The sequence below is a fragment of the Carassius carassius genome, chromosome 46 (assembly GCF_963082965.1).
Source record: "Carassius carassius chromosome 46, fCarCar2.1, whole genome shotgun sequence".
NCBI classification, from domain to species: domain Eukaryota; kingdom Metazoa; phylum Chordata; class Actinopteri; order Cypriniformes; family Cyprinidae; genus Carassius; species Carassius carassius.
Window position 1 is genome coordinate 8,756,203 of NC_081800.1, and position 14,057 is coordinate 8,770,259.

The following is a 14,057-nucleotide window of genomic DNA, read 5'->3' on the forward strand; positions in this document are numbered from 1 at the left end:
GAAAGCTTTTTGAATAAGGAAGGTGGCTAACCTTTGATGAAAAGTTCAATGGTGAGGCTCATGGTGCCTTCTGAGTTCTTTGCCAAACATTTGTACTGGCCCATATCTTCCATCTCGACTTTGTGAATCTGCAGGGAGCCATTCTTCAGGAGAGAATATCTCTCTCCATCTAGAGAGCCCTCTGGGTCTTCTCTTCTCCTACAAAACAAACACTGAACCCTTCAGAGTTCTTCTGAAACAGAGGCCCATGGGAAGGGCCTTTACCGAAAGATGCTCTGTTGATAAATCCGAATCCAATGTAGCCTAGTTTTTTTTTTGCCCTGTTTTTTACCACGACTTTGAAAATTGACCAAAGGTTTTTGAACTAAACCTTTTCAAACAAGAAAACAGTATAAATGAGTGCAAAAGGAGGATCCCTAGAGAGAACAGACATTTCAAAAGGGCTATAGATCTTGCAGTGTCTTTTCTCAATGTATTGTCCCTTTTCCTTCACTTAATTCACTTGACCCTACTGGGTCTGTATTGCTGTTATTAGGCACTCTGTGCCGAACAACTATCATTCACCCATAATCTGAAGACCAGCTATAGTAAAACCACACTAAAATCCCTACTAAAATCATTTAGAATACTTCTAACAAAATCTTAATTATAATGTCATTAAAGACATATATTTTAAGGGTGTTTAGCAAGGTTACTGGACAATAATACAGACAACAAAAACTATTTATTTGCAGTGAAGACCAATTTAGGCCAGCATGAATGTCCATGGCTGGTCATCCTAATCAAAAAAATATTTTTAGCCTTGTAGACAGAAATAATTTAACTTATTAAAACAAAATGGATATGAAAAGAGGCGTGACAGTCATTATTATTAAGTGATGGTATATCCTTATGCCTTATCCCATATTCTTCCAATTGTTCTCACACCTATCACTCAAACAATGAATCATGGCAAAGTTAATTATTATTATTATTATTATTAAAGTATTTGTGTCTTTTTGATTTTATTTAATAATAGTTAATATTAATATTTATTAATTTAAAAAATCCTTAGAATCATCATAAATCTGTGTGAAAACTGATAAGTGAGAAACTGTTTGCATGTAATTACATTTATTACTTAGACGTATAAATGTGTTATTTATTTATTTTTATTATGAACATGGTTTGAATATGGTTAGCTGTGTACATTTATGAAATTAGTTTACATATAATTTTTTTATACATGTTTTGTTCTGGTTACTGTGCATTTAAAACACTCAGTTTAATTTATGTATAACAAGTATGCATCACATTATGTTAACTAAGCTATGTTAAAACTGTAAAAAAATAAATAAAAATGCAGGTAAAATACATCTTAAATATGGGCCCAAGTATTTTTTTTTACATTGATGGATAGGTACCATAAAGTAACATTTAATTATCACTCATACACCGTGTCCTAACCAGGTGTGACGTGATGAGAAACTGAATGTGAAAGACATTTGCAGCTCAAAACTGTTTGCACGCTCTTTCACATGCACACCACACTGGGCTGAAGAGCGTAAAACTACATACCATATCTTGTATTTTCATGACTTCTGCACTCGACGGCATGCTTTTCATTGTTGACCTTGTGCAATGTTATGAATTTTTCTTATAATCTCTGATTCTTCCATAATTAGTCTTCGATTGTCCAAGTTTGAAGTTTAATATACATGAATAAGTTACTTCAGTCCAATGAGATTTCAGATAAAGAAACCAAGCAACCAACAACATTTAGTGTTGTTACTTGTCGCGGTTGGTTAAGACAAACTCTGATTTACAGAACAGAGACACCTCACTTGTCACTTATGTTGCATCTGGTTAGGACATGGTGTTAAAATCACAACACTTAGTTACTAAACTCACCAGTTAATGGTGGCAGGTGGTGAGCTAAAGACTCTGCAGTCCATAATCACACTCTTTCCTAACATGGTTGAGTACTCCAGATAATCTCGGGTCAGAATCAAAGGGGGATGATCTGAGAGAAAGCCAGACCATTAGTCAAAACATTCGTGCACACAGACAAACTTCAAACAGCCAGTGCGGCATATGGCTCACTTTCTGTGGTGTGTATTGAAACCGAGGCACACTCCCGAAATCACAATTAAACTGTAAAAAAGCTATTAGCATATAAAAGAGCTCTTTTCTTCTGCCAGCTACAAACAGAAAACAGTGACCGAAGTAGTTCATAGACGCGCACATTTCATGTTTTCTTCTACAACAATTACGAATGAACAGCTGCTGTAGCCCTTAAGCCATTGCATGTCAGCAAGAGCACAATCCTCTCTTCTGGTGCTATGATTAATTGATACATGTAAATTAGGAGGGTTGTGCATCAGAAACGCTGACCTGTTCTTGTACTCTGAAAATCACAATATGATATTCATCTTCTTCCAGTTTACACAGGTAAGTGAAGTACTCACTCATGACAAGCACATTAGCATTGAAGAGTAGGGTCCCGTGTCTGTTGGAGGCCTCACACTGGTACACTGCAGTGTCTCTCTGCTCCGCTCTGAGGATGATTATTCTGTCATCAAGCACTTTGTAATTGGTAGAAGGAAAATCTGGGGAGAAAACAAGCTTGAATTGGCACCCAAAGTGTTAAGGAGAGACTGGGGCTAGTTGTCAACTTGTCACATGGGCTTACTGACCCTAAAACTATTTTTTTGCTCACCAAGGTTGCATTTATCGGACCAAAAATACAGTAAAAACAGTAATATTTTGAAATATTTGTACAGTTGTAAAGAAATGTTATATTTGAATATATATCAAACTGTAACTTATTTCTGTGATGTAAAGCTGAATTTTCAGCATACTCCAGTTTTCAGTATCACACAGGGGCGTAGTTTATGGGGGGGATGGGGGGAGGTAACCCCCCCAATATTCAAATCCATCAGTTACAACCCCCCCAATATTTCAACATGAAAATCACAGTAGATCAAATGAAAAATATAATATGAAAAAAATAGAATTCATTTATTTTGTAAAAATAATTTTGTTCCTAATCAAATATGAGTATGTCATAATAAATCAGACAAAAAATACTCCCCCTCCATTGAACCGATTGGTAACGCCCAACCAATGAGTCGCACTTTCACCAAAACAAGCGAGTGGTGTTTGAATGGGAGAGCACACGGTTAATGTTAACGCCAAAAATGAAGAGAAGCGCTGCACAGCGGACTATATTTAACCGCTGGTAAGAGGGGGATGCAAAAAAAATTAAAGCATGTACTGAGAATGAGGTATGAGAATATTGTGTAATAGTTAGTACACACCACATATATTTTAGCTAGCTAATCCATTGCAATGTATTTAGCTATAACTATCAGTATAACACGTTACCAAAGCAGCTGTCTGTTTTGCTAGTATATTTTTCAATAGTGTCTGTAATTATCAACGACAAAAGTATTCACATCGGTGTTTGTTTTCTTACTAAATTAATCTGACTTTTGAACGAATTGGGTGAATTAACGATTTAAGTGGCTAACTCATTAAAACAATGAAACACTGCCGCCTACTGGCGGTTTCAATACTTAATTTCTTTCTTTTGATAATCTCTACTATGTTAGAATTTTATGAATGATGATTATACACAAATTTCATAACGTTATGAGGTGTATAATCTCTTAACATGTTTTTATAACAGATTCGAGGTAAATATAGCTGCAGGGTAGAAAAGTCAGCAGAGGGAGAGGAGGAGCAGGTAGTCAGGTAAAGAAGATGCCATTCAATCAATACAATAAAATAAAATAAAATAAAATAGAAAACAGTATAGAAAAACAGCAGTTTTGTAAAGTTAGGCTATACATTAATGCCTTTAATGTTTTAAAGATGTGTTTCCCTTTAGAAAAAAAATTAAAATGCATTAAGGTGGAATGTAAAAATCTTAAAATAAATGTCTAAATGTTGTCTCTTTCATATTTGTATATGTTGAATTTGTAATCAGTTAAAACATGTTGCCAGATAGATAGATAGATAGATAGATAGATAGATAGATAGATAGATAGATAGATAGATAGATAGATAGATAGATAGATAGGAAGAAATAAATTGTCCAATAACAATACACATAAAAAATTTTTTTTTTGAAAAAGTAACGGGGAGCATACAACGTTCAACCCCCCCAATGTTCAAACCAAATCTACGCCCTTGGTATCACATGATCGTTCAGAAATCATTCTCATATGCTGCTTTACTGCTCAGGAAACATTACTTATTATCAATGAAAACACTTTTTCAGCATTCTTTTGATGAATGAAAATAACATCAATTTGAAATAGAAATCTTTTGTACCATTATAAATGTTTTTACTGCTGCTTTTGATCCTTGCTGAATTAATTTTAAGTATTAGTATGAAATCTTAATAAAGTCTTACTGACATGTGACAACATTGCTCGTAATTAATCACAAAAATTCGAGATGCATCCAATGAACGCTCTATTTTTGAGTGAAAATATTCAATAGCCAAAACTAGAAATTATGCATCTATACACAAATTGACTTTCAAAAATACACCCACTTTGAAAAATATAGTAAAAACTAATACACCTAGCCCCTGTCTATATTGTAATATTTCACCTCATTTTAGCAGCAATAAACTTGCAAGGTACATATTTGGTATATATACAATTATATAGAATTGTACCAAGTCATGTGAATTATGCACAAATACAGAGGTGGCCACAAATGTATTGCTGTTTACAAAGTCTAAATGATGAGAAAAAACCCCCCGAAAGGACAGGAATAACAGACTGTTAAAAAGCTAGTAACTGCACATTTGTCAGTGGCTTTGAGCTGACAAATTCAGTCAGCTTGGCATGAGAAGGGTGGGAGAGGAGGGGGTTTAACACACCATCAAGAGGCTGGCCATTTCTCTTCCAGGTGATTGTGGGTTGTGGTTTTCCTCTAGCAGAACACTTGATGTGGATGTCAGATCCAATCTCTACTAACTGACTCTTCACTGGCTCCTCCTGCCAGCTAGGAGGCTCTGAGACACACAACATGTGAATATAGATTAAAGCAACTTCCTATCTAGAGCAATACTTCCCCCTTGTGTTTGTAAGTGACATGACTTTCAATTTTGTAGTAGGTCATGCAGAATAATCCATTAATATGCGTTTCATAAGTACTAATACACAGTCAATATGCTAGCAATATGCATGCTAGTTAAAAGTGAGAATTATATATACAATTCATATAAAATACCTGAAATAGAGTATATATTTATATAATTATTTTGTTGTTTTGTGATTGTGAATACTGGACAATGATATTTCAAGTAATTTTACAGAGACTGAACTCAACTAGAGGACATATATATATATTTTTTCAGCTACTGGAAATTACAAACTGAAAATTCCCTGGCATTTCCCAAATGTTCAGAAATGTACTTGAAAACACTCTACAATAAGTTTCAATAGTTAACCATAGTTAATGCATTCAAACTAAGATTATCTAACAATGAACAATATATTCGTCTCAGTATTTAAAATCCTTCTTAATGTTAGTTATTCAAAATGTTTATTGTTACCCCATGTTATCTTAAGTTATTAAATAATACTGACGTACAACTTTTGATCTGAATTAGTATCAGTAAATGTTGAAATGAATATGAATCATGATTAATAATATGCTTTCAAAGTGTATTTCATTGTTAGGTCATGTAGTAAACTAATTTTCACAAGCAAAACCTTACTGTAAACTGTTGCAAAATACTCTTTTACTGACTAGAATAACTTCGTCATGAATCGTCATAAATAAATCAATAAAATTCAGACTTAAGACCGTGTAAATGTTTGCATACCCTCCACGACAACTTGGAAATAATGCTCATCTTCACCAAGATCATTCTTGGCTTTGCACATGTATTTCCCTTCATCCTGCTCTGTGACATTTGGTATTGTAAGAAGCTTTCCATAGTTCTTGATTTGTGTACGGTTTGGTAAATTTTCCCACATCTTGATAAATTCTACCACCGGAGTAGGCCTGAGAAAAAAAATGAAATAAAAATAAACCGCCGTCACTCTCTCTGTCGGTGGAAATGCTTTGCTGCTGTATAGTGTCGTAAACCCAACATGTTCATAAAGAAGTGAACTCACAGTCCTTCTGCGATACACTCCAGCTCCAGCACTTCTCCTTTTTTTAGGTATGTCGTTGAATGGCTGGAGGGCACCAAAATGCTCGGCTTCCTCTTCTGAACTGAATGGGGACAAATGATGGTAAATCGCCTCAACATGGATAAAAAAGAAACATACCTTCATATCTGAACAAGAATAGGTTAAGGTCGAATATATTATTTATTCAAATATATTTTAAGAGCTTTTACAAGGTTTTTTTGTCACGTTTTGATTACTCTTATAACATCACACTGCTCAAACTGAGGAAAAACTCACAGTCTGACCTCCAGAAAAAGCCAACAAACTAGCAAGTGCTAAAGCCCAACAAACTTTATCTTGAAAAAAAAAATCCCTTAAATAATGATCATTGCAAAAAATCATTGATCGTTTGACCAAATGTGACTCACCACTCTTGATGTCATCATCCCCCTGGCCTAAATAAAAAAAAATACAAAAATAAATTGAAAGAATTATTTGAATTTTCCGCATATTTAAATAGTAATAAAAAGCATATACACAATACATATATAGCATATTTACAATATATAGAAATGCCACGTAACTGTATAAAGGACAAGGTCAGGTCGTAAAACAACTGATTTGATTAGTTAGGTTTATATTTTTTTATGTTATTTATTTATTATCATTATTATTTGAATGACATGAACTGATAAAACATAATAAGACCAGGAACGTTTAGGAAAGTAAACAGGGTTCGTTTTTATGTCACGTTGACTTTAAAAAGGATTACATTAGAGACAGTTACTGTTAAAATATTAGCATGACAAAGCACACTAAAGCCGAGATGCATCTATAAATTGTATCCAGTTTAATGTAGCGCCACACTAACAATTACTGAAAAAAATTGACTGTTAATGTACGTATACTTTGTTCTGCTTTTGTTTATGCATCCCACAGTTTTTTTGTGTCTTAAGCACTGCATTTTCATGATGTTGTGTCAAGCTAAAAATACTTTTCAGAAAAATCCTGTCACATTCTGCTGTGCTTTTGTCCAGCTGTTCATGAGAGCAAGAATCGTCCCGCATCACCCAAAACCAGCATAATAGGTCTTCACTGATGTGCTGAATATTAGATTAGATGTGAAAATATGTATAGAAACACAATAAAGATTTCAATTAATTTTGAACTGTTTGGGTTCAGTAAGATTATTTTAAGAAATGAATACTTTTATTCAGAAAGGATGCATTAAATTGATCAAAAGTAAACATTTTAATGTCGTATGAATGCTGGTTTTTTCTAATCCTGTAAAATTTGTGTCAAGGTTTCCAAAGAAACATGAAGCAGCACAACTGTTTTAAACACTGATATTAATACCAACTGTTTTTTGAGCAGCAAATCAGCATATTAGAATGATTTCTGAAGGATCATGTGACACTGAAGACTGGAGTAATGATGCTGAAAATTCAGCTTTGTATCACAGATACAGGTATTAATAAAATTATTCTCAATATTACTGTTTTTACTGTATTTTTGATCAAATAAATGAGCATAAGAGACTTCTTTCAAAAGCACTGAAAAATCCTACAGACAATAGTGTATTAACCTTTTTTTCTATTTCATTTCTTTTAAACCATATCAAGCTTATGAGATTCTGGCCACATACTTGGCTTGACCCTCAGGGCCATGCGTGGTTTCTGAATGATTGTGCGTATCTTGGAAAAGGCAGCAAAACAGCAGTAGTCATCGTGGCTGTCTGACATCAGAGTATCAGAGAAGTACAGATTCCCATTGAGGCCCATGGTCACCCTCTCATTCTGCTCAATGTGTTGAAGATCTGAGAACAATACAGAGAGGTGGGTTAGATTAACATGAGCAACAGGACAACGGAGAGGGCAACCATCCAATCCGCCCAGAAACAGTCCCATCTGACAGACTTTGAATGCTCAGACATTCTTGTTTCTCACATGAAGTGTAGGTGGCTCGACATGATAAAGTCGCCTCTGCAGTTCAAGAAGTGAAGATGTGTACAATAATAACACTCAACAATTTTAATCAAATGTCTTGTTTTCCAGAAGAAAAACACAGGATATTTTATTATTATTATTATTATTACAAAGTATTTCCTTAAGAGAAAGTTAATGCAATTTACAGAGGTTTGCCAGTGGAGGTTTAAAATTAATTCAGGATAATTCAATTTTATTTTTTTTACCCTCACTAAACCTTAACCTGATTATTTTTCATTAGATTAAATATCTGAATTCTAATATGTCTAGGAAATCGTATAATATCATATCTGTCACCAAATTGTTCCAAACCACCATGAATTCATTTCTTCTGCTGTACAAAGAAGATATTCATAAGAATGTGAGTAATCAAACTATTTCCTCTTTGAATTCCATAGTGTGTGTATATAAATATATATATATATTTTTTTTCATACTATTGAAGTGAATGGCTACCATAAACTTGGTTCCCAACATTCTTCAAAAATTTTTCTTTTATGTTAAATGTATTTATGTATGAGCAACTTTACATGAGTATGTGAATGAATCCTTATGAATAAACTCATAGAGGTTTGGAACAACATGAGGATGAGTAAGTGATGACACATTTAAAATTTTTGGGTGAACTATCACATTAATGCAACATAGTCCCATGAGAATTTGTGCACTCAAAAAAAAAGAAAAAAATCCTTCCGTAATCTTACGCTTACAGACACTGGAACGTACAATACTGACAGATTTACAGCATTTAAACATACAAAACTGACGTATTGAAGTCGCATATGAAATGATAACATTTCGTTCAGTTCTGTGTGATTTCTGCTGTCAACTCGTTTTTAAGAATACATAATGTTAAACAAGACTACAGTTTAAACCCTTTAAATGAATAATTCTGCAACCATTTAACCATTACTTATCATGTAATATTTACTTTGCCACAAAAGGCATTTTCTCTGACTGACAATGGAACCATAAAATAGAATACACCAAAAAATGCAACATAATTACAAAATGAATAAATTTTATACGTGCGCTGTAATACACATCTTCAGAATCCATAAAACTGTCCCAAACTCAAGCCTTTATACAGTGATCTTCATCTCCATGAGCAGCAACTGTAAGTGACTGACACGTTGCTTACAAATTCAAAAATTGCTGCTTCAAGAAGCTTAACGATAGGTTTTACAAGAAAAAATGTATTTCACAGTCAATTAACATCTTAAATTCTGCTCTGTGCCTCACACAAAACTATTGTATTCCGCCAGAAAAGACTGCGACTGCAACACATCGTCATTTGGATTAGTTTTAATTCTGCTTTTGACACTTTTGCAATCAATAAACTTTGTGATTGCACTTATCTGTCTGTCATGTTTTTCTTCATAATGTACATATTTTTAAGAAATAGGAGTGGGATTAGCAACTATAAAAAATATATTTTTAATGCTATATTGTTACTAAAATTGTCATTTCCCTGCAAAAAAAAAAAAGATAGGTATAGGTTAAGGGGTTTTAAAAAGCCAAATCACTTATCGATAAAATTAGTGATAAATAGCTTAATGATATAAAAGGTTTGTAAATATTTTAAGTTGTTTAGCTGTAAATACGTAGCAACTTTACGTTTTAAACAAAATTGTACATTTTAGCATCATTCAAAATGCTTGTAAAACTTTAATACCTCATTTATGTATTAAAAAATTAGATCAGGCTGTTTAATAACAATTTTTTTTTTATATATATAAATAAATAACCATTTAGAAACCAAGATTCTCACTTTTGAATTTTGCATATTATTGGGCCTATATGCATATTATGGCATATATATATATATATATATATACGCATCTGTTTATCTGTTTAGCCAAAAGCCAGGAGAAGACTGACATATCAGAAACAATAATGCTTGCTGTAACAACTATATATATAGTTTGGTTAATTTCTTTGTTTCAGAAATTTTTATTAATAGTAATAGCCCAGATCTGAAGAAGTGATATTTAAACTAACAAGACATTAGGCAAAAGCATTAAAATGATCTGCTTGGATCCCTCTGTTTGGCAAAAGTGATGTGCAGGAAACCGATTTAAAGTGTCTTGAACTACCATTGGTCATCCAGTACAGTTGCGAAGGTGGAATGCCTTGTGGCGGGTTACACTCCAAGACCACTGAATCGCCCTCTGTGACCACCGCTGGCTCTATCTTCTTCTTGGGAAACTTGGGAATCACTGTGAGCAATCAGAAAAACAACACAAATAAACACCTTTAAATTCATATCAGTCACTTTCTTACTAAAGTGTAAGACAGATACAGATATCCTACCAGTGAAACTGTCAGTAAGACATTATCAAGATTAAAAACCAGTTGAGCCACATCATGTTGGATATGCTTAAGCGGTTACATGTAATATGCAAATTTCCTGGAACAGGTCCGAGGAAATTCTCATATATATATATATACATATATACATATATATATATATATATATTCGATTCATGATAAGCAGTTGAGATAATGTGGGGCAAGGGATATTTATGAACTGTGACTTACTAGGCACAATCAAATCTGATTCCTCTGATATTGCTGCTCCGAGCTTGTTTGAGGCATAACATCTGTACTTTCCCTCGTATTTCGCCATATCTTTATTGTTGGGTATCAAAAAGGACCCACTACTCTCTTCTATAATGAGCTGAAAGTCTTTATGCAGGTCAAAATCCATCCCATCTTTCGTCCAGCGGTACCTGTTCAAAGAAAAACACACAACTGGCATCTATTAGGCATGCATATAAAAAAGTAAAAAACATATCTTTCAACTTATTATTTATTATTTTATAATTTTTTTTTTCTTTTTTTTTACGTGAATCTATAGTTAATGACTTACTGACACTTATCATATACTTTAATAAAAAAATAATTTAAATGTTAAAACCATAACAAAATGTATTTAATTTATTCTGTTTTACTCTGTGGGGCGATGAGTATTTCATTTTGAATTTTCACATTGCACAAAGAAATGTCTAAGCATCTTTCAGCTCATTAAAGGCAATTTAATTTGGATGTTTCTCCAGTTCATCTGCTTGTACTGGCATCCTTAAGTGCTGGACATCTCACTCACGTAGGTCTTGGGTTGCCTTTGGCTTCACACTTGAACAGGAAGTTCTCATCATATGGCAAGGCAATGAAAGAGCCTGAGGTCTGAGCGGTGATGGTTGGCAGCTGCTCCACTACAGGAAACAAATCACATGCATGAAAAAAGAGCCATTGAGATGGTCATCTGTGCTAAAAAGAGTACTTCTTTCTGGAAGAGTTTACTGGATAATAACATGAAATACTGTTGAATAATAATGGTAGCCTCCAGTTGAAGTTACTTTGATAAGAACAAACACCTGAGAGCAATTTACCTGTCCTGACACTTACCGTGAGGAGGGAAATAAAGACCAAAGGCAGTGGAGAAGAAGGCAGACAAGAGCCCAACAATAAGACTCCTGAGCCCCCTCATCCCAGCCAGCAGATTAGGACAAAGGTGAAAGAAATGCTGAAAACACCCTCAGCAAGTTGTTCTTTCGGCAAGAGCTCTTCAGTGACTTCTCCAAGGAAAAGAGCTAAAAAGAGTACAAGAGTAAGACAAAGAATAAGTTGTAATAAATCCTATACAGCAAAACTGAGAGGAGATTTGAACCGGTAGTCTTATGTGTTTTCCAACATTTGGCATTATAGCAGGTGAGATGCTTTTAAAACATTTTCACCTCAAGCAAAAGCGTGATTGATGCAAATAATCAATGCAGTCTGCAATAAAATATAGGAACTGTGTCAGTGATGTGACACTCTTTCTCCCTCCTAGCTATTCGATACATTAAACTTGCAATTCATTCATATAGTGACTTGAGTAGCCTGCACCCTTTCTATGATGAGTATGTTTTTATTTTCTGTATTAAAACTGATTTTGGTATATTTTGGGGACACAAAAAGACAAAAATGCCAGACTGATATAACTAACTTAATATCTTAAGTACTGAATAAAATGCCCTATTAAATGTTATATAATGAAAGAGTGTTGAGTGTGTATGTATGGAGGTGTTGTTGAGTTTACTATGCTAGGTTGTTGCATGGAACTCTGTAATCAATAAATATTCAGATTACTGTGATCATTGATTGATTGAATGGTTTAATTTATCTTGTGTTTTTGTTTTTCTGTTGCTGCTGTAACACCTTAATTTCCTCTTTGGATCAATAAAGGAATTTTAAGTCTAAAAAATGAAACTTTTTAAATATTTAGTAGTGTATTACACACACACACACACACAAACACACACGTTTTTTTTTTTTTTCAAAGAAAACAATATAATATTTTAAAAGAACTGCTTCACGAACTGCTGTTAATCGCTATTATTTATTAATATTTAAATACATTTGTCTGCAAAATCATGTCACGTGGTGCAAAAAAGATGCACAAACCTATATATATATATATACTATATGAAATTATATAAGAGAAAGAACCCATTCAGACCCTCAATATTAATTTTTTTAATAATTTTTAATAATTAATAAATATCGAAACAGTTGTGCTGCTTAATATTTTAATATTTAATATATAGAACGGTAGTGTAGTGTAGGGCTGGGCGGTATGACGTTACAGTGGAAATAAAGTGTCTGACGTTAGAGATTTTGCTATATCATGTTTTTTTGCGGTATGCAAATATATCTGCACGACATAGCACTACTTAAAAGTTATATACACCTTTGAGTGATAGGGAAACCTGCATGAATGAGAAAATAAAGAATAGTGTGCACTTGATAGAGTTAATAATTGCAATAAGCAGTGACAAAGAACTGACATACACATACCGAGAAAGCCCCTCTTCAAGATAAGCATGCAATCACGAAAACAGATCTCTTTCATGTTTTATTGGGCTTGATTAGTCACATATGCACACAATTATATAAAAATGTCCATTCATACAGTCAGTTATGTGTTAAAAAAAATATAAACAGTTGGATGAAAACCAGATGTCTATCAGTATATTGGATCCGTGCATTCGGCCTTCAAGGAACAGCAGTCTAATTTGCTCTCACTGCACAAATCACTCACTGCACAAAATAAAAATAGCTATATCGAGATATAAACTCACCGGCCACTTTATTAGTTACACCTGTTCAATTGCTTGGTAAAACAAATTGCTAATCATCCAATCACATGGCAGCAACTCAGCATATAGGCATCTAGATGTGGTGAAGATGATTTGCCAAAGTTCAAACCTAACATCAGAACGGGGAAGAAAGGGGATTTAAGTGTCTTTGAACGTGGAATGGTTGTTGGTGCCAGATGGGCTGGTCTTCATATTTCAAAAACTGCTGAACTACTAGGTTTTTCATGCACAACCATCTCTAGGGTTTTACAGAGAATGGTCCAAAAAAGATGAAAATGCCTTGTTGATGTAAGACATCAGAGGAGAATGGGCAGACTGGTTAGAGATGATAAAAAAGGCAATAGTAACTCAAATAACCACTTGGTACCACCAAGGTATGCAGAAAACCATCTCTAAAAGCACAACACATCGAACCCTGAAGCAGATGGCCTACAGCAGCAGAAGACCACACCGGGTGCCGCTCATGTCAGCTAAGAACTGGAAACGGAGGCTACAATTTGGAAAGGCTCACCAAAATTGGGCAATTGAAGATTGGAAAAATGTTGTTTGGTCTGATGAGTCTTTATTTCTGCTGCAACATTCAGATGGTAGGGTCACAATTTGGCATAAAGAACATGAAAGCATGGATCCATCCTGCCTTGTCTCAGTGGTTCAGGCTGGTGGTGGTGGTGTAATGGTGTGGGGGATATTTTCTTGGCACACTTTGGCCCCTTAGTACCAAATGAGCATTATTTAAATGCCACGGCCTACCTGAGTATTGTTGCTAACCATGTCCATTTCTTTATGACTACAGTGTACCATCTTCTGATGGC

General features: G+C 34.1%; 1 protein-coding gene across 1 annotated transcript in view; it reads right to left on the reverse strand.

Moving 5' to 3' along the window:
• The window catches only part of LOC132128994 (neural cell adhesion molecule L1-like protein), a 43,512-nt gene that overhangs the window by 19,079 nt on the left and 10,376 nt on the right, over nucleotides 1–14,057 (reverse strand). Inside the window, exons 2-12 of the mRNA XM_059540406.1 lie at nucleotides 11,513–11,697; nucleotides 11,211–11,319; nucleotides 10,646–10,836; nucleotides 10,201–10,323; nucleotides 7,758–7,935; nucleotides 6,123–6,251; nucleotides 5,828–6,009; nucleotides 4,877–5,011; nucleotides 2,448–2,588; nucleotides 1,891–2,002; nucleotides 32–198 (exon numbers count right to left, since the gene is read on the reverse strand). Coding sequence (XP_059396389.1) covers nucleotides 32–198; nucleotides 1,891–2,002; nucleotides 2,448–2,588; nucleotides 4,877–5,011; nucleotides 5,828–6,009; nucleotides 6,123–6,251; nucleotides 7,758–7,935; nucleotides 10,201–10,323; nucleotides 10,646–10,836; nucleotides 11,211–11,319; nucleotides 11,513–11,594 — 1,549 coding nt within the window. The 5' untranslated portion in view covers nucleotides 11,595–11,697. The remainder of the gene's footprint in view (nucleotides 1–31; nucleotides 199–1,890; nucleotides 2,003–2,447; nucleotides 2,589–4,876; nucleotides 5,012–5,827; nucleotides 6,010–6,122; nucleotides 6,252–7,757; nucleotides 7,936–10,200; nucleotides 10,324–10,645; nucleotides 10,837–11,210; nucleotides 11,320–11,512; nucleotides 11,698–14,057) is intronic.